This window comes from Chelon labrosus, assembly GCF_963514085.1.
Source record: "Chelon labrosus genome assembly, chromosome: 15".
Classification (NCBI taxonomy): Eukaryota; Metazoa; Chordata; class Actinopteri; order Mugiliformes; family Mugilidae; genus Chelon; species Chelon labrosus.
The window spans coordinates 14803308-14828480 of NC_140348.1; the positions used below are offsets into that span (position 1 = coordinate 14803308).

At 43.1% G+C, this 25173-nt stretch overlaps 1 protein-coding gene across 1 annotated transcript; it reads left to right on the forward strand.

The window, feature by feature from the left end:
• On the forward strand, positions 1-23268 carry LOC311500196 (semaphorin-4G-like). The gene is made up of 16 exons (XM_084561445.1): positions 1-133; positions 4970-5260; positions 9968-10116; positions 11312-11374; positions 11490-11588; positions 11761-11854; positions 11937-12050; positions 13299-13453; positions 14504-14679; positions 15908-16052; positions 16794-17016; positions 17585-17700; positions 17783-17937; positions 18308-18366; positions 18850-21165; positions 22215-23268. The coding sequence occupies exons 2-15, from the start codon at positions 5074-5076 to the stop codon at positions 19836-19838; spliced, it is 2724 nt and encodes a 907-aa protein (XP_084417571.1). The 5' UTR covers positions 1-133; positions 4970-5073; the 3' UTR covers positions 19839-21165; positions 22215-23268.
• Positions 23269-25173: the final 1905 nt, after the last annotated feature.

Sequence of the window (25173 nt, forward strand, 5' to 3'; positions counted from 1 at the left end):
GCGTGCGCCTCTCAGTCCGTGGGTGTTTGTATGTTTGAGAGTGTGCACAGGCGTTTAAAGTCCAGCTGGATTATCTCGAGCACGAGGAAACGTCTTTATTTTATTTTTTCCGGGAATTTGTCCGAGAATTCAGGTAAGACACTAAACACCACACGACTTCTGCTTAGAAACTACAATATCTACAACAAAATACCTATTATTTATTGAGAAATTAGAGATTTTAATTTGTTAAAACGCGTAATATTCTGCCTCTTAATCCCACAGATTATTACTAAATACTAATTATGAAATTATTTTATAAGGTTTTCTTTTTATATTTGTGTAATGTTCTCTTTACACTCTAAGAAAACCATGTCATGTTCCTGAGTTGTGTACCTGTCCATTTCAAACAGGTGTAAGAGATCACAAGCTGTAATCACTGACACCATAAGTGTGCGTAAATTAGGATAGTCTCTATACTGAGATCACACAGTGTCAGATTATATAAATATATATGTCTTCATCGTTACTGCATTGATGCGTTTTAACTGGTCTCATTCTGCACCGGTGGCGTGACTTTCAGCAGCAGCAGAGATGAGGAGGAAGCAATTCATATGGAAATGGCATGGCAATATCACAGCCCTGATTAGAGTGAATGAAGCTGGAGCTGCTTTAAAGAGCATGACTGATCTTTAAAAAGAGGAGTGACCGGCCATCCCCTGTCAGTGAGGATGTGATCTAATCATTAGGCCTGTGGAGAAACACATCCAGTCAGCCTGTTTATCTATACAAATTCAGAGGCAAATGTACAATTCATAAAGATGTGCCAATATAACTCGAAGTGTGTTACTGTTGTGTAGCGTCTTTGATGTTATTTTATTTCATCAAATTATTCAAATCGCAGCTTATCCTGGTTTTCAACTCCTACATTATTCAGATGTTTTCCGGTCATTTATTATCTGACCTCAGCTTTTCATTCAGAGTAACTCGGTATTCTGCTGCCGACTCTTGTTTTGGATTCAGCACAGTCCAAAAGGGCAAGTCACGATAAAGCTTCATGAAAACAGGAAGTGTGGAGTGAAGTCACCGGGCTCTATCAATAACAAGGCCACTGGTTTCTTTTAGGATTTTAGTGTCTTGGCTCCATTTACTCATCAGCTATATCTTGTATTATCATCAGATTCCACGTGTACGATTTGTAGTCAGATGTATGTATCTATGACAGATGTATGTTTATCGTGTTCCTCCTCTCCTCTCTCTTCTCTCTCTTTTCTGTCTCTACCCGGCCGGCCTTAGGCAGATGGGTCCCTCCACATGAGCTGAAAGGTTCTGCTCAAGGTTTCTTCCTGTTAAAGGGGAGCTTTTCCTTGCCACTGTTGCCTTCAGGCTTGCTCTGGGGGTTTCAGGCCGCGTCTTGAGACCATTTGTGTTGTTATTGACGCTATAAAATTGAATTGAAAAATGACTCATGAACACTGCAAACATACTACATGTTCTATGCGTGTATAATATATGTTTCCATGTACTTCTGTTCCTTTGAGGTGTATTTTTACTATTGTGAGGCCTGTTTGTTCATCTGTTGCATGCCTGTCAGTCCTGGAAGGGTGATTCATCCTCCTCTGTTGTTCATGACATTTCTCCACTTTTACTGTAAGAGATTTTCTTCTATTATAGTTTTTTTAGTGGGGCTTTCTCATAAAATCTCCTCAGTATTGAGGGTTTAAAAGCCGTTTTATCATATAAACTGTGAATAAAGGCCTCACTTTAATTAAGAGACTATGCTTTAAGACCTTTCTTGTTAAGAGAACTAAATTGTTCTAGTATTCGGGCTTCCACTTCAGCCTAAATGCTAAAACAGAAGAGAGAGATTCTCGCAAATACACTCTGCAATTATAAATGACAACAAACAGAATACACAGCTTTATCCTTGTTGTATTGTCAGAGTAACTCCAGTGTGAAAAGTTGGTAAAGAGCCCAGTGTTCCATTCACAAAGCGACTGTACAAAGTGTAACGCTACAATCCTGCGAACAAACAGAGATCAGTTCACTTGGCTTCCCTTTGTCCGTCTGTGAAACAAGAGTGTTTTAAAGCGCTCTGTCTTTAGTTGAAGCGCAGTTCAATGGCTTTGACTGTAATTCTTTCTACCATTTATAGATATCAAACTCAAAAAAAAATAACAGAGAGAGAGAGTTGCGAGTCTTTTGGGACAGGCGTTTGTGTGTGTTGATGGCGCTGTCACCGCCGTGCTCCAATCTCCTCTATTGAGGCAGGTTCATAGACACTTTATAATTGCCTGATAGAATCCATTTCCGTGAATGAATGTCATGGGACAGAGAGCCGGCATTGAGATCAGGAGGAAGACAGATTAGAAAAGGTTAGGTCGTGAGTGGGAGAGCCGCTGTGATTTCCTCTGGGTCCATCTCATGTTATTTTCTGTGTCTCTCTTTCTACATTTTGTCAAAGTTTTGACTTGGGTGCTCAGTGGCCAATTAACAACTGAAAGCTTCTGCATTCGGGGGGGTTCAAAGGGTACTCAGTGCAAGTCAGGAATAATTGATTTTAGATGATTTGGGAATGTGACAATCACCGACTCTTTCTCTGCTCTGCTGGACCTTCCGTCCGTATTATACCTCCTCGCTTGGCATCTTCTCTTTCATATTTTTCTTTATTGTCATCTCGCAGTTTCATTTCCATGTGAATAGACCCCGTCTTCCTCTTAAGATTAAAAGAGCACATCAGGACCAATGTGGCTGGCTGACAGAGAGGATTTAGACCATGACAGGGCCTTTGAGTGATTCGCCGTGCATGAATCAGATACATGACTAATAAAGAGCCTCTCCTCTGGCACCTTTAAAGTGGCGTTAGACGAGAGTGGGAGGGCGCCTGACACACCCTCACAGAGTTCAGCCGGCCCTATGAGAGGCAGCACATCCTCAAAGAGAATATGCAGCTGAAATAATTGGTGTCCCCAAAGTGGATTTTGCATTTCTGTGAGCATGATGGGGACATGAAGCCGTATAAAAAGTTAGTGCAAATGTAGCTTTTACCCAAAGGGTGAGCGCTTAGACATTTTTCTGACCACCTAGAAGATTAAGTTTTTACATATCCAAACCCTTCGCCCCTGGTTTAAATTTACTCCACTACAGTAGATATATCTCCTTCCAGATACTTGAAATCCATCACTGTGAAGATTTAGTTTTACTTTAAAGTCAAACTTACTTCTTGTCAAAGTAATGAATCTCCCGTCAGGCACTGTGTTTTTCATATCTTTAATTTCCAGTGTATTCTGGGAAAGTTTGACATGCAAGACTCAAGAGCCGGCTGCCGGGAATTAATCACTTTAGTGCAGATAACTAAGTCAGTCTATCTGTTTCTTATTTTTGCGTTTTATCACAGAAATAACCGTCAAATTAAAGTTAAACAAAAAAAAGCAAGAAGTGACTCTTTTCCAGGAAGTAAACTTGTTGTTATAACCTGACAACATAACCTGTAGCTACAACACTTTCTGGCATCTTTCCCAACGCAGATTTCTTTTTAAAACTGCCCCGACCAGGAGGCCATTACACCTTCAGTTTTATTAAAATAAATAAAAAGTAATAAATGTCCCATCTAAGGTATTAGCTGTCTCACCTTTATTTAACCTGCTGTACGTCTACCATAGGTTTCCCATCGCTCTGTTGAGTTAATATCCCGGGAAGCCAACCAAAACCTGCTGTTTGTTTTGGAAAATGTCCAACAATATTCACTGAACGTGATTCATGAAAGGGCTGAAACATTCGACAGTTCTTTTAAAATGTTTAAAAAGAAGAATAAGAGTAAAGAAACACACATGTCCTGTGGGTGTAACACTATACTGTATGTGTCAGCGTATAACTGGAGCCTGTGATCTCCGGCCTCATCATTACCACCAACTGCTACAATCACAGTCTTTCTCTTGTCCACACCTGCATGCTGCTGCCTTCATCCGTGACACTGTGCAACACTCAAGCTAGCCGTTGTCATGGCGTCAACCCTGAGGGACTGCCGGGACTCTCTCTGAGAGTGCAGTCATGGACACTTGTGCTAATGGCTTCACCTTTCTGCCTTCTGTGCTTTTTTTTTTGTTTTGTTTTTTTTTTGTGCGTAAATAGATTTGTGCGTGTGTGCTCGTTATAGAAGGAACAAGCCGAGCTCTTTAGGGTGCTGCAGGCATGCTTTGTTTGATGGAAAGCACTAAAGAGTGTGACTGTTTACATTTGGATCTGGGAAAGCAGCTTGAAAGTGTGTGTGTGTGTGTGTTAAAGAGAGTAAGAGAAAGAGAGATGTCAACATTCCTCCAAATAAAGCTGAATAAGGTCGGGTGATGCTCCACAGAGTCGGTGTGTGCACTGGTGCACCTCTGTCACCATCGCTCCCTTCATTCCTCCAAAAGAGGGCCTTATTCTGCCGGAGCAACATTTGCATTCATATCACGACACACTTCTCATATATGATCGTGTTTCTTTCCACCCCGTGGATCTGGTTCCTCTCAGGCACATGTGCTGTTTGAGCTGGTTTCGCACCTTATCGATCTGGATTGCTCCACATCGCAGTTTAATCCTCGAGTGTTTGCTCGCTGTATCGGCACGTAGCTCTGTTTGACAGTCATTGTTTGGTTAATGATATTTTCGGTCTGGTGTTTAGACTCGGCAGCTGCTGCTCGCACACTGCAGACTGCCAGACGTGTGGAGTCAGCCCGTTCTCGCAGAGCGCCGTCGATCTACAAAAGCCCTCCAATGTTTTATTGAGTGTATGCACTTTGTATCTCTTTCATATCTGTGTCGTCATCCTCATGAAGCCCTCCACATCAGCTGGTTTAATGTGTTTGAACTCGGCGGCTCAACTTCACCTTCACTTTCAACTTCTCCTCTGACTTCAGCCACATGTGCCCACATGTTAGTCACTTTGTTTTTCGTCCTACGGCAGATGTGATTAACAACACCCTTGTCTTTGTGTGTTTTGTGTTTTCAGGTTTCTTCAGTCATCTGTGAAGGAGTTTGTCTGTCAGTGTGTGTGTGTCGGGGGGAGTGTGTGCAGAAGTGTACGTGAGTCACAGGGTGAATATGTCAGCGTGAATGCCTTTGTATACATCCTGGTCGGAGAGTGTTTGTCCCATGACGCGCTCGGCGGAGATGCGGGGAGCTCGATCCTTTGCGGTGCAGCTGCCGGTGCTGCTCTACCTGTGTGTGGCGGCGGCCGGCTACCCGTTCAGAACGCCCCTGGACCTGGACGTGACTCCGCGTGTCACCGTGTTGAGCGGCGGTAAGGACGCACATGACTCCGTTTGTTTCAATATGTTCTCAAATCTGGGATTTTTCCCTCAAACACTCAAACTATTTCTTATTTAAATACCTGAAGATCACTCAATATTTGTGTAGTTATTTTCTCTCTTTCTCTCTCTGTGCTACTGCAGCCACTGTCTTCTTTCTGTATCTTGTATTCTTTCATGTCCGTCTTCTCCCTCACCTAACCTCAACCTTCATTATCTCCTGAAACACCTCTCATCTCTTTCCCCACAGCTCTCTTTTCACTCCTACCAGTGTGTGCATGCTGATTTTAAACACTAGCTCGCTCGCCTCTTCTGTTTTTTTTTTTTTAATCGAGCCGTGATTATTATTTACCTACCTTGTGAGTGATGGCATGTAGCATGAGGTGCTGAGGAGAAAGAGGCAGATGAGCGAAGCGCTTACACTCGGATCCCTACGGAGCATCCTCGGAGTCTGACGCCACTGTAGGTAGTTGAAAAGCACAGTAACCATGACAACTGTTGTACTATGGCGCAAGACGGTCGTATACAGTATTTTTCTTTAATGCGTGTGTGGGGAAGTGTGCATCCCTTTAGCTGCTCTGCTTTATCTGAACCTGGACTTTATTTGCAGACGTGTGAAAGACATTTTCTCATGTCTCCAAAAAAATTTGCTTCTTCATCTACTTGGAGAACAAAATCCCGTCTCTACTGTCTCTTTTTCTAAACCCTTGTCTTTTCTTCTTACACTGATTATCCATCTTTTTATTTTCCCACTTACTCTTGTTGATTTGAACCTCCCCTTGATACCTTTATCTCAGTTTCTGTAAATCATGAGTTAATGCTCCATCCAGCCCACAGGTCCTCCTACACAGCTCACATCCATGTCTGCCGTCCCATCACTCTCCCGCCCACCTCTAACTTTCCATCTCTCTACCTTTGCACGTAAGCTCTGTCTTTTGACCTTATTTTTCTTTGTCGTTTTGCACCTGGACACAATTGTGCTTGCCCTCACTTTGTTTTCCTTCACCTCTCGCCTTTGTTTCTTTTGCTTGCCTCTTCCAGATGAGAAGACTTCGTTACGTAAATGTTCCTCTAACCCTTGTAATCTCTGTGTTCCTTAGCAACCTCAAGGCAAAGCCTCCAAACCTGTGTGGGGTAGAGAAATTGCACGAGGTTGCACACGCACAGTCAAACACATGGGTTTTCATCTTAATGCAACTTTGCTTTTTTTTTTACCCCCATTGATAAAAATGTCAAGGGCGGTAAGCTGTTAAAGATTGTTAATTTTGAAGAATTTAAACTTTTAGAGCGGCTGAAGGCGAAGGGAAAGGCGCTGGTTGTTAAAATGAACACAAACTGAAAACACATCTAAACACGCTGTCAGGTGTTTGGAGAGCATGTCGACAGTCGGCAGGCTTTTTTTTTTATAGTCAGTACCGTTTGCACGTCAGTATACCCTGAACCGTAAACAAGGACTGACGCTTGAGTTTGTGTGTAAGGCTGTCACGTCACAGTCCAGTGCCTTGAGGTTCATTGAGTGTGTGCGCATGCTTGGGTGTGTGTGTGTCCCTGAACACAGTGTACTGTGCTGATCAGCTGAGGTCTCTGAGTGTTTGCTCAGTAAATAGTATCATCTGGGCTCCTCTTACTGCCTCTTACTACCTCTTACTCGCTCACACCTTTTCTCTCCCTATAGACTCTTACTTTTTCTAGCATGATCTTGTAAGATGAGGCCAAAATGTGCTTTGGGATGTTATTTCATTGTAATATAGCCCAGATAAATCTCCCATTGCTGCGTCACTCTCTTAGATAAGTTGCTTTGTGTTACTTGGCTCCAGCTGTCAGGCCCTCTCTCACACACACACACACACACACACCCACACACACACACACACACACACACACAGAGGGTATTGTGCATCCTAATGCTTAGATTACACCAGGGAAATCTAGGCATTCTCTCTGCATTGTGTTCGCCCACAATGACACACTCATATCATCTAGGAAAAGTTAACGTTCGGAAAATCCCTCACAGGTAAGACACTTTATTCCTCTTTCAGTGAATGAAGGAAACAAGTAGACACCTGATCACACAGGGGCAGGTTAGGATTGAGCTGACTGCAGCTGCAGAAGGGAGCAGAGTGGATTGTGTTTTCGCAGAAGCTGATAGGAATCTTAATGACAGCTTAGCTGATAACCGTGCAGTTTTCAGGAGGACCTGGATTGGCTGAGGAAGCAGGAAGTCTGACACCTCTGTGCTCATTGATATTCATGGTAATTGGGTTGCTGTGGCGTTTCCGTGGCCTAATTGCTGTCAAAACTCCACCGCAGTAGTTAAACCTGCTCAGTCACCTCAGATATTTTAATTAGACATTGCGCTACAACATAGCTGTGCATCACCGTGGTGGCTGAAATACACACACACACACACACGTCATGTTTACCCAACAGCTGAGTGGACTCTTGATAGATCGTATGTCTAGAACTTATAGAACTCTCCAGCATAGCATGACTGCTGAGAGCGGCTTTATAACATGTTTTGTTAGCGTGTGTGCGGGCGATGTACAGTATGTCTCTACGTCGAGTGTTTGTGTGACTGAACCTCATTAGTATCGTGTCCTGTCAAACAGATGCATCCCAATATAGCTTGGAGAACTGGCTGGTGGACATATAAAGCATAGAGACCTTGAACCGCAGAAATCCACGGAAAGAAGTGGAAGGTTGTAAATCTCATCTTGTAAACTGTGTAGGATAAGAAGCATCATTTGCGATCAGTGCTGCCATTTAAAAGCAAAGAAAATCCTTGTATGTTTAGGTACGCTAGTGGTGTGACTCTGTAGTTTGTTGGTCAGTTTGTGTTGATCCAAACTGAACTTTCTTGTGGCACCGCTGTGAGGTTTGTATTTTTTGCAGATCTACTGTCTGGAATTTTTGTAAACACAGTCATGATGCTAGTTTTGGGTTAAATGTGTTCCCCTCAGGATGATTCTGAACTTCAGTGACTTCTAACTATTTCACATAATTAGTCCAGTGCTCTGGCTTATTTCTCATATTACAGTTACTGCAATTACTGCTAGTAAGCAAAGTTATCATGCTAATAGGCTAACCTAAGGTGATGGCCACAGTAAACACAAGCCGAAACCTGTGGGAGTGAAACATGAACATTCTCCAAAAGTGAGTCAATCCCTTGTGGACCTCCCTTTTAAAATGCCGGACTTTACAGCAGAAATAAACAAGTTTTTATAGCTTTATAGCTTTCTCCATGTATGGCTGTGGATGACTTTTATATAACTGAATTGTTTAAATTATATCAAGTCTTGCATAAAAAGAGGTGGCGTCTCAGGTTATTATCTGTCTACTTTCCTGAGCTTCACGTCTCTGGCCACTTTGAATTACACCTGGAGTTAGGTGGAGTCGGGCGCTGACAAGATGGCGTCCGTCACAGCCACCACACTGAGCTTAAAAAGAGATCTGCTAAAATCTCATGGGTGACTTCATGATGGGGTTTTGTCCCACTTTCTTTGCAGTCAGTGGGTGAACATCATTTTAGCATATTGCTCGTTAGCTTTAGCATTTTGCTCAAAGCAAAGTTGTGCTAAACAAAGACACTTGCAGTAACTCTCTGTTCTCTAATGTTTTATGGACAAAACAATTGATCAGTCAAGAAGCTACTGCTGTCACATTAGTCAGTAGTGAAGAAAATATTTCACCAGTCATAAGAATTTAACCAATCAATCATTTGAGCTCTGAGAATAAAAGAAAGGAAACACAAAAACAATAGTCGTATTGTTCTTTGTGTTTTCAGTTTTGTTTCTGAATCAACACAGGGAGGTGTGAGTCCCCGTAAAGAGATTTTCTGCTCTGCCATGACACAATAGCGAAGAAGAACACATTTTCCTCCTCGCAGTCTAAAAAAAGAAGCTCACATTTGAAAGGAAGTCCCTCTGAATCAAAGAACGAGGCCTTCTCACCACTTTGCACCCACCTTCGAAAAGCACACAGTTAGAAATCCTTCATAGGAGATGAAATTCTGCTTCGCCCTTTATTGTCGTACTGTCAGGTTTGATTGAGAAAGCTCTCGCTCTCGAGCTTTTAACACGCCGCAGCCCGATGCCTGTGACTTTCTAAAGGCATTTAGGGAGATGTATTCCTCCATGAATATCCGCTGGTGTAGATTTTTTCCGTACTTTTTATTTTTTTATTTTTGTTCATTGGATGTACACACTACATTCAGGGTTAAAATGAATACAACTGCTTTACTGGAGTATATCAGATAATACTATGCCTGTTTTTTGTTTTGTTTTTTAAAAGTCTTATTTATGAATTGTTCCCATAGCAACCATAATCAATAGCAACTGTAGACGGTCTTTCTGCTGAGATATGACCAGGTGGTGATGTTAGGGTTGTGTGTGTAGCCATATGAAGTAGAATCTGGCTGTTTCAACCCTCGCTACTGAAATTTTGAAAGAACGATACAGAGTTGTCGTCATTGCTTTTTTTTAATTGTCTCCCATGGATTTTAAGTTTGTCATCCATTGTATGGCCAATTATACTGGATATATTTTCTGCTGATAAAGAGCATGCACGGCATACCAGTGTCTGTGATGTATCTTTAAGGCCATTAGGAGCTTTTTTGCATAAATGTAAGTCGCAGAGGCATCGTCAGAGTGTTACAGAGGGTCACCTACATTAATAACTAATCCTCTCCTCTCCTCTCCTAGCACTCCAGGGCTGCAGGCGTTTCCATTCCTCTGCAGTCGACTACAGCACCATGTATCTGGAGGCTGACAGTGAGCGTCTCTACGTCGGGGCCCGGGGGGCTGCGTTCGCTCTCAATGCCTCTGACATCTCAGCCAGCTCCGCTCTCACTGTGAGTTTGTTTGTTTCCGTGCTGCTGCATGTTGTGTAGCCTCCGCCGCCACGTCTTTAAATCAACCACGGCTTCATTTGCATTACAGGAACCTTTTGAGGCAACAACATTTCATTTTGAGGCAAAAAGAATTTATTCCCCTGTCAGTCTCGGTGTGTTTGTGGTTGTATTATTTTTAACACAGTAAGTCACAGATACAAACACAGGAGCATTGAGCTGCATGAATTCATGTATGAGTGGGAAAAAAGTTATGCACCACCCTAACTTTAAATATATACAGAATTTATATTAGCATCATCAGCATATGTTAACACTGAAATAGTTTATTAATGCACAAAGGTTCATAAAGTGCTCCTCAGTCCAGTGTTGCAAGTGTTTACCATACTCATTAAACTCAGACTTGAAGAACTCTACATGCTCATTATTTTACACACATTTCTTTAGGGTATATGAAGATTTTTAGACTGTCGTCTAAAGTGCAAGTTTGTGACCCAGTTTTTTATTCTGCTAATGGCCAGAGTTCATTCAGTCCTTTGCACTAAATGTGGCTAGCCTTATTAGTTACCTCCATTATGCACAGACCTAAAATGTTCCTCATGGTCTTCTTCTCCTTGTGTTGCTGAAGGCCAAGCTGCAGGGAGAGATGAAATAGAAAAAGAAAGAAGTGTAACTCTGATAACACATTACTCAGCTCCAGTTGATGTCATGGCAACAAATGCTGAAATCAAAAAAGACCATGACTTGACCATAACTATCTACCACCTCAGCTAAAAACTCGTCGTTCTGTTTTAAGGTGTATTGTTAGCGGTGTAGGATAAAGTCATCAAAGGTGACAGTTCTTTTAGCATCAATAGAAACTGACAAGTGTTTTCCACGTGTCCCGCTTTTTTTGTCACTTGGTGACAACCCTACCTGACATTAAGCTGTTGTGCTTCTTATGTTAATACAACAGTGCTGAGCTTCATATGGCATTACTGCCGGTGCGTGTTCTTTGTTACATAAGAGTTTCGAGAAAAAAACACATGCTGGTGTTCTGTAACGCTGTAAATGCTCATGATAAAATTCCTAATACGTGAATTATTAAAGAAAAAACAGATAGAACCGTCTGTCTATCTGCTCTCAGATCGTTGGATCTATGTGAGTCAGTGATATGAAACTCTTTATATCTTGCTGTATGTTGTTTGGCGTGTTATAGATTGAGTGGGAAGCCTCCTCCGAGCAAAAACGTCAGTGCCTGCTCAAGGGAAAAGACAATAAGGTAGGCATTTAGTTGTTCGCTCTCTGTGCTTCCTTTTCATCTTCTCGTGCTTCTCTCCTATGTATTGGACTCCCTCAACGTGATTAATTTTTCTCTCTTTCTCCTCAACTTTCAGACGGAGTGTTTTAATCATATCCGCTTCCTCCAGAGGTTCAACTCCACCCATCTCTACATGTGTGGTACTCATGCCTTCAGACCGCTCTGTGCATATATAGTATGTCCATGCATAGCACTTACATTTATTTTTTTCAATGGCATTGCAAGTCCAGTCTGTTTGCATGCTGCATGTACTGAAAACAATTTAAGATCTGGAGATTTGAGCATAGTTTATTTTACTATGAAGATAAATGCTTTAACCTTGTTACTTAATCGGCTTTTCCTTATAGGAGGAAAGTAGGTTTGCGATGTCGTCTCAGCCTGAAGAAGGCAGAGAGAAATGTCCATACGGCCCAACAACGGGTTACACTGCCCTTATTATAGGTAAGCAAGTCAAAACAATTACCTGTCACTTTCAGAGTTTTATTTGGCAACTGAATGACTTTATAAATTGTTTCTCCTCCAGACCAGCAGATGTATACGGCTTCCCAGTACGAGTTTAGGAGTTTTCCAGATATACGCCGCAACTCTCCGTCTCCCATGCTGAAGACAGAAGATGCTCCCACGCGCTGGCTGAATGGTGAGTTAATCTCCTGATATGATCTCCTTTTAAAGCGTGTTCAGGTGGTAGGATTGTACAAGTGGACAGAGGCTTGGTCCGACAACCGTGTAACATTAGGTCAAGCTTCTTTATCTACAAACATCTGCTTTGCTGCATGACACTCTGTATCTTACACATTGCCTCAGCTCCAGTGGATCAATAACGCATTATCACAGCACCTGCACTTTGATACAGACTGATACAGGCTTCCAAGAACTTAATCACTTTGTTCATTTACAAACTGAATAATAGATACAGAGTATGTGGTACAAAGAAATATTCCTAAATAAATGCTAAAGCGTAGAAATCTGTGTGTATACGGGACGTGCTATAATATCTGTGGTGACAATTAGACTGTGTGTGGTGTATGTGAGTCACATTGGAAGGTGGACGTACTAGAGTCTAAATGGCTGTTGGCAAGAAAAAGCTTCTCAACGCCTTGAGCCACGAGGCTGGATCAGTCCTCAGCTCGGCAAATCTTTATTTGTCAAAATCTTAATTTACCATTTGATATGATGCAGGCAGGTGGTTCAGTGGTTAACACTGCTGCCTAACAGCAGGTTCAAACCTGCTGACCAGCGGGGGCCTCTCTGTGTGGAGTTTGCATGTTCTGCCTGTGTGGGTTTTTCTCCCCCACTACCATGACATGCCTGCAAGTTTCTGAATTGTCTGTAGGTGTGCATACGAATAGTTGTTTGATGGTTCTGTGATAAACTGAGAAGAGGCCGCCTGGGCCCCTCTACAGGATAAGCTGTAATGGATGGATGAATATGAAATACAGGAGTTTTTACATTGAAAATCCAAGACATTTCAGAGCCTTTTTACATCTGGGAGCTTTTATTTTGAAAATCTGACATACACTAAGTCAGATGAAGTTATAAAGACTTTATATTCTAGTGCTGACGTAATGTCCATGTTAGCATGCTCGCATTAGCACTTAATTAACCTGACAGAACCACGTATATATCTGCAGAGTCTTGTAGATCCTCTTTGTGTTCAATTAATTAAAAAAACTGGCTACAGGTCGACAAGTACAATAATAGCAGATAAGAGCATATACATTACCATCCTTCATGGTATTCAAGGTTCATGCCAGGAGACTGCATGAATGTAAACACAGTCAGTAGTTAAGTGCTTCACACGAGGTGAAAAAGTGGTTTCATACAACAAGAAAAAAAAAAAACTTAGCATCAGTCGAGTCGGTTCATCTCTTTCTTCCCCTTGCAGAGGCGAACTTTGTGGGGTCAGCTCTCGTGAAGGAGAGTTTGGGCAGCAGCACTGGTGATGACGATAAGATCTATTTCTTCTTCACCGAGCGGAGCGAGGAACAGACGACGACCTACAGCCACAGCAGGGTGGCACGAGTAGCTCGGGTTTGTAAGGTGAGTACAGATTAAAAAGGAGATGCGGGAGATACAGCGATCAGGCACAACATTATGGCTATTGTGTAGGTCTCCCTCGTGCCTCCAAAACAGTTCTGACTCGTCACGGAATAGATATGCTGCCATCAAGGAGTGTCATTGCTATGGGGTGGGGGTGCCTGGTAGCAGAACACTGAATTGTCACAAGATGGTCAATGTTACTTACTTCTCCTGTCAGTGGTTTTAATGTTGTGGCTGATCCTCGTATTTTGCAGCTGGGAGTGAAAGCTCGTATCAGGCTAACTTGAGTGAAGCCTGAGTTGATGCTAGGAGAGGGTACTGTAATAGATGAGGGGCTGGATGGGGAATGCATTTGGAACAAGGCCCCGGTGTAATTAGGGGAGCAGACTGTGTAGCTGATGAATTGGTTGAAGCGTCAGTGTAGCTCAGAGTGAGGGGGATGGATGACTGCAGGTGAGACGCAGACTGCTCAGTAACCTCATCTGCCTAAAATGTGAACGATTTACATTTCATGCCGCTCAGAAAGGAGTTAAAGATGACAACAGCCAGCTGTACAGCCTTCCAACCCTCAGCTCCCTTAAAATGAAGTCAGCTCTCTCCTTGAAAGCATGTCAGCATATTGTTTTTTCATCTTAATCGAATTGCCTCGAGGCGGCAAGGCATTTGCCACAAGCTGAATACATTTAAAAGTTAAAATCAAAAGGCAGTCTGTTGTATTTCCTGTGTCCTTTTGCACTGTGAACTTGTCAGAACTTTTCTATCGTGACTGGGATTTGAGATGTGTCACATCCAGTTAGAAACTTTCTCTCTGTTTACCGAGGATGAACGCATAAACAAACCTGCAGATTACCTATGGCAAACATCGACCTTATTAAATACATCATTATTGCTTCCCCTTGCCATCTGTTGTGCTCTTCAGGAGATTTACATCCACACTGAGCCGAGTGTTCAATCTGTTTATCGTTTTATTCAGGCCCTTACCTCGTGTGACCCTGTCTTCTCCCTCCTGCCCCTCCTTCTCTCCTTTCTCCTCCACCTGGCCTCCCTCAGGGGGACAGGGGAGGCCACTTAACTCTCCAGAAACGGTGGACGTCCTTCCTCAAGACCAGGCTGACGTGCTCTCTGCCCGAGTATGACTTCCACTTCAACATGCTGCGCAGCGTGTTCGCCATGCCTGGCAAGACGCCGCAGGGCATGCTCTTCTACGGCATCTTTGGCCTGGAGTGGTGAGTGGAGAGAAATTGTGTGCTGTCAAGATCTCCGGCTGACGGATGGCTTTGAGGATGCAAATGTAAACGAATGAGGCCAAGAAGAAAGGCAGCGATCGATAGATTGAGACAATCGAAGGAGACAGGAAGGGGTTAGATGAAAGGGAGGGGAGAAACAAAGCCCCTCTTATCCAAATGATGTGAAAAGAAATTGGCTGGAGGAGTTTTGCAGAGATTTGAGAAGAGAATACTAATTAAAAATCCTTGCTGATTTAGCAAAACTTGTAATTACTGTCATGGTAACAGCAAGTAGTGTAATGTATAGTGTTAGTAAACTTGATTAATAATAACTATTGGCACAGTACAGTTGGTTTCTTCTTCAGCCTCCCACCTGTAACTCTTCAACCAACTGGTGGTTGCTTCGGAAAATGATTTAAAATGATTAATTGAAGGAAAATGCCAAGAAGCTCTTCATTACCTCATATTTTGATCAAACAGTCACGGTTTGCTAAAGTCAGGGACAAACGCAATTTATTATCTGAAGCTGCTTCTCAGTAAAAACCGCGCCGGTGCTCTTCTTGTTTTTTCATTATTTTTAATCTAAAGCCGCAGCAGGAGGAAACGTGCATAAGCAGTGGCTCAGATCGGCTCTCGCATGCTGTAAAGAAAGCAAACAGTGGGGCTGTTATCAGTGTGATAAAATCACACAGGATTACGTGCATGGAGTCCCTCGTGCCCGTGATAGGAATCTGTTTCGTGTGTATGGGGCTGCTGGTATTTGGCATCGTTGTGCAGAAAAACAACAACAGAGAAATCCTTACTGAATGTAAATAAAATACATGAGTATTGCAGAAACGCTTGGATTAGTCATATTGAAAATGTACTTTCTACTCATACGCATCAACAGAGAACTGAATGTAAAATGTTTTGTGGTGGAGAAATCATAAAGAAATGATTGTCCTTAGTATTTTTCTGTTATGTTGGGATGCTTCTCTCCAGCTCCTCTTCCCATCAGTTCCTACTACGCTTCTCTGAACCCCTTTAGTTCTCTCCTCCTTCTAATCGGCTTCGTACTCCCCTCTCTCCTGTGCATTCCTCCCATTTATCTCTTTCCATCGTTTCGACAAGGTGAGCCACTGATCTACTGTACTTCTACTGCTGTCGCTATGGCAACCCTGGGTTTACTGCTGTTATTGTTCGTGGTTCGCGTTCTGGTCTTTCTCACTGTGTGAGTTGATGTCTTTAGGAAAAACGTGAAGGCATCTGCGGTGTGTCGGTTCTCTCTGTCTGAAGTCCAAGACGCCTTTCAAGGACCCTACATGGAGAACCAGGACTCTGGCTCCAAGTGGAAGGAATACACTGGAAAGATCCCTGACCCACGACCTGGAACGGTAAACACACATTAGCGCAGAGGCGACGCTGCTTACGCAAACATAAAATGAAGCACAAAAATATAGAGAAGATGAAGCTGATTCAGAATGATGACGCATAAAAAGAGGCAGTGCAAGAGAAGATAGCGGGGAAACGATAGAGAGGATGAACAGCGGCTTCAAGGATGAGGCTCAAGACACAACCAGCTTATGTCACTGAAACCCATTTCCATGGTGATTAACTCTTAGCTCGTAGCTTTGCCGACAATGGCTTAGAGCAGCAGCCAGGGCCAAGGCCTCGTTAGCAGGACCAGACATCATCCATTGCAGTGTCACGTCACTGCTTCGCAGGACCTAATTTTAACTAACTATTCAACGGAAAGGAGAAGCGGTCAAGGGTTTTAACTCGGGAGCGTGAAAGCCTCTTAGAGGAGTTGGCTGAAGTCATTGGAAAAGGACAAAGAGAGGAGGAAAGTTGTCGCCTCAGTCAGGTGCAGAGAGAGCTGAGTCGCCTGCATGTCAGCACAAGCCAGCTGCTGAGCTCACACTGCCTCATTGTAATCTAAGTGAAAAGTAAATTTTTCCCTAGACGTAGCCTTGCATTTTCCTCGCATCCCTTCATTTTTCCAGTAAATTGTCTCCCTAAGCCTCTCATGACGTCCTCTCGTCATCGAGTATTGGCCAGAAATCTCTCTTTTCCCACATCGCGCCTTCTTACTTGCTCATCATCCCTGATTTATTATTTTTTTTTTCCTCCTACAGTGTATAACTGATGCTCTGAGGGCCAGGGACATAAACGTCTCCACGTCCTTGCCTGATGATGTCCTGGATTTTGTCAGGAGACATCCTCTGATGTCCCAGCAGGTCCAACCTTTAGACAGGCGGCCCCTTTTGTTCAGAAGGACCACAGACTACACACACATGGCCGTACACATGATGCAGGGATTGGATGACCAAACATACCATGTATTATACATGGGCACAGGTGTGTATCAATTTATATCAGGCATTAACTGTGCAAGCAACTTGTTAAAGATCTTGTAGCTTGTGTTTTCCATTTGTTCCCCTATATAAAAATCCAAGAGTTTTGTTTTGTTCAGATTTGTTCCACCATTAGGGTTAGATAAGATTAGTCGTTTTAGATGCAAACTAGCTCTCAATAGACCAGAACAATACACATTGTTTAGTGCGCACATATCTGCATGTCACTACCAAAGTTTTGCTCCTATACACACTAAAAACCTGCCAGCAGCACACTCAAGTGTGAAAATAAAATGATCTGATGCGCACATTGACCCTGACGCCGTCCAAATCCACATCCACGCAAAATATATTCATTTGCAACCCGCCCAAACACATTATTTTCACCTATTCAGATACCCACACACGATCACACGTTATCTTTATTTCTCATTGTTGGATTCATGGAAGCATCGGGGTATGATAACACCACTCTGGATGAGCCTGGTTTTTAATGAATAACATTTAGTTTAAAAATTCTGCAAAATGTTTTTCCACAAAATTGATGTTTCTCCTTTTTCTTTGTCACCCAGATGAAGGCTGGTTGCACAAAGCCGTAGATGTCGGAGGTCAGCTGCACATCATTGAAGAGCTTCAACTGTTTGAAGAACCACAGCCTGTTAACAACCTAGTGATATCTGACAAACAGGTAACATGTCTGACAATCGCGTACGCAGACATTTATTTTAGCTCTGCACTGCAGCACCGAAACCTTCCCTTGTTCCCTACAGATGAGCGTGTACGTGGGCTCTCGATCGGGCGTAGTCCAGCTGCCGCTCTCTACCTGCGGCAGATACACTTCCTGCTACGACTGCATCTTCGCCAGGGACCCTCACTGCGCCTGGAGCGGAGTGCAGTGTGTGGATGTCATGACACACGCAAACAGGTGGGTGTCGAATTGTGTCCGCGTGTTTGGATCAGGCGATTAAAGAGCTCCAGGTGCCCTTTTGTGTGTTTGATTTGAGTGTCACTGTGTCCTGTCACAGTGTCAGCCCACAGGACTGTTGTGCAATCACGGTGCTGGCAGAAACCCTGATGTTGGCTGTGATAGTAAACATGCAAGCTGTTTACTTTAAGTGTACTGATTAATGTGAAGAGATACACTTACCTGTAAGATATAAAGAGATCAGAATACAGCAAGCTTGAAATTGGAAAGAATTGAAATCTCAGTATATGTATAATCTTTTTTGTTACAGCGACTTGTGTTTATTCTTTATACTCGTGTGACTATTGTTATGTTTTCTCCTTCCTCGCAGATCCACTTTAATCCAGGACATCCAGCGCGGCAGCACGGGATGCGAGCACACACAAAACGGTACGCAGAAATCTCATCTGCTGCTGCGTAAAGAAACTTTCTTTTAACGCATGAAAGGGAGATTAAAAATAGAGAATGCTAGGAAGAACTCGAAAGATGCATAGTTGTCGTCAGATGGCATGAAGGCCTCTTTGAAAGTTGATTATGCGCACTGTGTTGGCAAAATCCTCTCCTCCCTTCTTTAATCACATTTTTTTTCATCTCTGGAGAGAAATCTGTTTGATATTCAAGGCAGGCAAATGCCTTCTCTCACTTCTCAGTTTCAGTCTGATAAAATGTAGCATCTTCTGCCTCTTCGTTCTCCCTCCGTTCAAGGCAGTGTGAAGGCAGGAATTAAAAGATCTGTATTTGCAGGTCGTGGCTCAACAACGTTGCCCCGCCCCTGTTAAAGATTTAAGATTAACATATGAAATGAGTCAGAGACTGTTTAGCATTTTCATGTGACGTTGAACTTTTCCTTTAATGCTCATCGTTGTGTTTCAGGTGTCCACCAGCGGAGCCGCTCTGTGCGGGTGGGTGATGACGTGCTGCTGCAGTGTGAGCTCAGCTCCAACCTGGCGTCGCCTCTCTGGACTCTGGACGGCAGCGAGGTGCAGGGCTACGACCTCAACTCTGGCTTCAGGACCGGCACCGACGGCCTGTTGATCATCGAGGCCCGCCAGGAGCAGAGCGGTCTGTACACCTGCCACTCCGTTGAGAACAATATCAAGGTCGCCGTCGTTACCTACAACGTGACCATCCGCCTGGACCTGCCTGTTGCCCCACCTGTTGAGCCAACTAGGGAGCCTTACAGCACCACCTTAACAGCACCCTCCTCTGAGAAGCCCCTACCACCACTGCAGGCTCCTCTCCTCCCCCACTCTGAGCTACTCTCCCCCAGGAACATGGAGGCCATGTACCTGTCCCTCATCACCATCCTCGGAGGCCTGTGTGTGGTCCTCGCCGTGGTGCTCGTTTACGTTGGCTTCTGTTTGCGAGTGGGAAACAGAGGGAAGTACTCTATACGTGCCGCAGCTGCAGCCTACCCGAGCAGCAAGAGGCCAAACAAAAACAGGAAGCACAGAAACTCCTCCCACATGGAGCTGAAGACGATCTCCAGTCACTGTAATGGCAATGGCGTTTGTAATGGAGTTGCAAAGCTGCATAACGGCGACATCCAGGACGGAGGCTTCCTACAAATAGTGCCCGGTGAGGGTCACACTTCCCCCAACAAGGAACCTCCACCTCCAGCCCCACCTCTTCCTCCCACACCTCAGCTTTCCTCTCCAGAGTGCAACTTCCCCAACGGTCTCTCAGCCACGTTGCCCAGCGTCCTGAGGAGGATGAACGGGAACAGCTATGTTCTGCTGAGGCAGAGTGATTCTGTAAACACGTCGCCACTCTGCTATTCCTTCGCAGACGAGCTCAACAAGATCTTGGAGAAGAGAAAGCACACTCTGCTGCTGCCCAGGCCTGATGAGAGCTCTGTGTAGAGATGTAGCTCCCCCTGTAGTGGGCGGACTGCTGTTCTTACCTGGTGCCTGTCACATGACTCATCATTGTTGTGGACTAAAACAATGAAAGAGCCTCATCATTATATACTTTTTTTTGGGATTTAAGTCCACACTCAGACATTCCTGCTTCTGTAACTTTTGTCAACATGATTTCCCAAATCCCCCAACACGTAACAAATCCGAGAGAACTTAAATCTACCTCACCTCAACACTGCCCAGTAGGACATGTGCAATCAGACTGTAGTCTGGTCCGAGTATCACGGCCAGGATAGCAGCCACGGAAAGATCTCTGACCCACAAAGCACAAAGCAGACTTGAACGAGGAGTGGAGCTGCATGATAATATAAATACATGTGAAGAGGCGATTCAGACCGGAGGGCAGCTAGCCAAAGTTTGTTTGCACTGACAAGTGCACAGATGGCCTATGCATTTTTAAAACATGACATTCTCTCGCTATAAATATGGAGAGAGGCGGACGTGGCGAGCGAGGGAATGTGGTTTGCAGTGTTTTCGCTTTTAAAACTGGCTTTAACCAATTGCAATAACCAACACGAAATAATAAACAGAAACTCATGATGGCACACAGCAGCCATCGGTGGGACATGGTGAACTAATCATTATTTAATATTACTATGAATCCTAAAATAACTTAACTATTATATTGTTTTACTTTAATGAATTAACATATTAACAGTTTATTCAATTATACTGATAACTTTCTATGTGTTACAATTGGTTGGTAAGCACAAATATGCATTACTATACTGAAGCTAATCAAAGTATATTGAAGTCACATGTTGGCTTTTATAATTATGTTTCAACCTGTGTCTACTAATTCCTATAAGTGAATAATACTTGAACATACATTTACGTAAATATTCCTATCATGTACCAAGTTGAGAAAATATAATATAAAGGGAAACTATTATTTTATATACTTAAATAACTGAGAAAAGAGCTTAAATAGTGATTATTTCACCAAGTTCCGACACACAAATGTTGGATATTTGACAGTATTATTGATTTTAATGCACTTTAAACACCAGTTTTAAAGTGCTTTGTGAAAGTTAATGGACATCTGCAATCAGAGGACCAGAGGAAGTTTTTGGCCGTTTCTCAGCGTGAAGAGCTGCAGCAGTGGAGGCCACAGCTGTGCCTGCTGGACCTTGTTTGACAAGGCAGATCAGAGGAAAAACACTAACTGTGTCTGAGCTGAGCCTGAATCCACCGCTGAGCGACGCCCTCCGTGAGACCGCAGCGCAGAGCAACAGACTGTGGAGCGCAGCGTTGGGCGAAAGATTTCAAGGTTAATAGTTTTTATATCTTACCAACGCATCTCCTACGCAGGCAGTTTGCCAAACAAGCACTTAAAGATATGGATCATGGCGTTGGAGCTCGCTGCTTGACTGAGAGTGCAGTGTTTTCTTAGAATCTGCTGATTTTACGTCCGCTCGTATGCTAACAGCTTGTTGATCTGACAGCTGGGTTGTTAATAATTTGTGGAAAGGTTTAGGTTCAGAGATTTCTAAGTGAAAACATCTGGTTCAGTCTCATTCGCACATACACTGTGTCACCTCAGGCCAATTTACAGTGTGACAGAATGATTCATTCATTAGACGAAGCAGCCGAGGGAGATATTAAAACAAACTTAAAAATATGACTATTATTTTCTGTCTGTTAATGGGGAAATTATTTGTTGCAGCTCTATGGTTTTAACTTGCATCACATATTTTGGCATTACCGCGTCTCACACTCCATCTGTTTTATTTTCCATATTAATCTGCCCACTGCTGCATCACACTGTTGTTCTTCTGTCAGAGCGCAGCATTAATTAAACACTCATCCAATGACAAGGTTGACCTCACTGGAGAAGGAGAGTGAGTTAGAAATCCCCCCAGATATATTCCAAGCTACCAATTATTTTCCTCGTACTCTTGGGTTTACCCCGCCGCACACACACACACACACACACACACAGTATACACGAAACCTTGACAAACATATGTATAGCAGTCGCACATAGACTACCTTGTGTAATCGCACATTTGAATTCTGCGAGCCTGCAATGTCAGGGTGTGAGATTCTGTACGTGCCCGCCGTGTTTCGCAAAGCTCCAAGAGCCAAGATTTCCAGTCAGTGGCACTGATCAAAGACATGAAAGGAGACGGATATAGCTGCTCACTTCACACATTAAAAGCCTTCATTAAAGCCTTTTGACCTATTTTAAAACACAAGGTGAACACAACACCAGTTATCTGCAGTTTACTTTGCAAATGCGTCAAATCAGTGCTGCTCTAATGGAGACACATTGCTGACATCTGAATATTTTTCTTTCTCTCTCTCTGCTATTTGCAGGTCTGATGAGCTCAGGTCAGTTTGAATCCATCTTAATTTCATTCCCGGGTACACCGTCCTCCAACCAGAAGGCTGGCTGCAAAGATGTTCTTTTAATGAGCGGTGAAATAAAACTCGCCCTCGTTAGTGGACGGCAGAGCCAGAAGCGAGTCTCTGCACCGCCAGCTCTGCCCCGCCACAACTGGAATGAAAATTAGTGGCTGCAGTGTCTCAGCCAGCAACGTTTGTTTTTCAGACGGCAGCTCTTCGTGCGCAGAGAGCGTCCTCACGTCTGTTTGACGCAAACTTAACAACTGAACACGTAATGACATTTTTTTCCCCCCTATTTGCTGCATGAATTGTGTTTCAACTGTTTCAGTCAATGAAAGGACAGCTCATTTTAATGTTAATGAAAAAGTGCTATTGCTGATGTTTGAAAAAAAAAATAAAAAATGCTTTGTGAGCCAATTTTATTGCAAATCCAAGAAGAATTTTCCTGAAGGAAGGAAAAATGGGGCGTATTTATTTTATAATTTTGTACATTGTTTCTTTTGGAAATTATTGTCAATGTTAAAGTGCCACTTGTGAGACGCTCTGACAGATCGGACGGTCACAATTTGCCTGTATTGCACAAGATGTGATGAGTAGAAGCACGGTAGCCAAAAAGCATGCAGAGGCTGCACCAGCACCGCAGAAATGAATCTTTCTAACCCACTAATGGGAGGAAAAATACACTAAATGACACATAACCCTCACCATATTCCAATAAGGGATTGTTGGCTTTTTTTGTAGCTGTAATGTTCACATAATAGTTCTGATCTCTGTTTGCATGTTTCACCATGCTTTTGTACACAGCAAATAAAATGCTTTTACTAAACTAACACTAAGTGTAATAGGGCACTGGATTCCTTCACATTTCAGTCATGATGAATTCAAATAAAACTTTGTACTTTAAACACTTCGCCTCCTCACTTTTGTTTGTGTGTATTTACAGAGAGATGAAACAAATCTTCCCCCTGTCAAAAAGCATTGGAAAAGAGCCCTCTTATTTGATATGAAGGAGGAAGCACAGGGTAAATATTGTCACTGCAAGAAAAACAAGGCGTCTGCTTTGTAACTGGAAGGTGGCCCAAGTTCCTGCAGCACGGCACAGACTGGTATGGAAAATTTTGATGTCCCAGGACTGATTCGGAGCCAAGAAGACAGCGTTGATGACAAATCCTGAACATACCGTGCATGTCCTGTATCCTGTGAACACATTAAAGGAGCAAACGTGCCCTCACTGGATGCAGGTTTTATAAAAGACCAGCAGCTCTTTACGTTCAATCTAAGCCTTTTGAACTTATCTTTCAGCAATGGCACAGTCGATAAGTGCCAACAAACAGATTTTTCCACCATCCAGATGACCTTTTGTCATGTTTCAGAGTGAGAGGGCAACACCCAGCTTTCAGACAATAACTCTGTTGTTGTTATATCTTAACCAGCAGCTCAACAAACCAACCACAAATAGGTCGACCGTGTCATTCACACAGTGCTGTGTGTAAGAGTGCCAAGTACCTGCGGTGCGTACAGCTTGACATGTGATTAACAAACTGCCATGGTTAGTGTGTAATGCTGTCGTGGATTAAGCAACAGGAAGAGCCTGTTCTGCTTGTGAATGCCCGACTGGAAGACTTTCATTTTGTTCGCCCAATATGTGCAGCTTAAATAAAAAGTAGCAGCTCTGCTGAGATTTGTGAAGTCACACACAACATAATAAGTTATATTTTAGGTCTAATGCAGCTTTAGTTGTCGAATGAATGCAGACAGGCTTAACGGGAGAGGTGGATCTGCAGAGGAAGTGATTTCCAACCTCTGGGTCAGGACCCGTATCAGAGGTCATGTGGAGGAGTCATGAGATGACCACGAGAGAGGGAAGCAGACTAAACGTGATTCTGATGCACAATTAGGTTAATTTATTTTTAAAGATATTTGGTACGGAGCTTTTTGGTAGCTTTGCACGGCACTAGGAATGAAAGCATCGATCCAGAATTAAATATTTCAGCAGCTACTCAATGAATCAGACTTTGACTTTGTAGAAACATTCACGTTTTCTAGAAGGTCGATCCTACAACAGATTTTTAGTTTGGTTGGAATGAGATAGAAATCTGTGTCACACAATAAAACTGACTTATCAAGAATATCTGAAAACTAGTATTAATTAAGAGGCGGCCTAATTAAATATTATAATGCCAACATGAAGTACACACAAAGACTGAAATGTCTGCCACACTGATTAGAGCTGTTTTGCTGGTATTCAGACAAACCGACTGTGATTTCTCTGCTCTCTGTAACGCGCTCCATCTCTTAGAAATAACCCGTCAGGTATCTTAATCTGACATTAAAACATCGATTCTATTCCTGGACTGATTTGCACCTCAGAGGACGTGATTTCAACAGATGTGCTTTTTTTTTTTCTTTGAAAGCTGTAGATATTTGATAAATATCACCCTGGGAGAGAGCGCGAGGGATGAAAGGGCTTCCAGTGATAGACGAGGACAAAAAATAGATTTTTAGCTTGAAAACATCAGTCATATATCAAGGTAACCGTCAGAGCAGAAAGCGCGGAGAGGTGGAGGAATCATATCGGCGCTTTGGATGAGTCCCACTGTTCTTGTTCTACTTTTTTTTTTGTTTCTCTTCCTCTTAGTTCATTCATTTGTTCTAAATTCTTATCTAAATGTGAGCAGCAGGGCTTTTGTGTTTGTCTGAGCGGGTTGGATAGACAAGAAAGACACACCCAAAGAAATCACAGTTGAATCAGGGAAGAGGACACATACAGTAGCTCGCTTTTGCAACAAGGGAAACCAAAGAAATGAAAAATATGAAACATTCTTCAAGGTTTGATAGCTTATATATGACTCAGCTTTTGCTCCTCTACTCATCGACCCACCTCGTCTAAATTATCCATCTCTCTCTACTTGTTCTGATTATTTGCTGC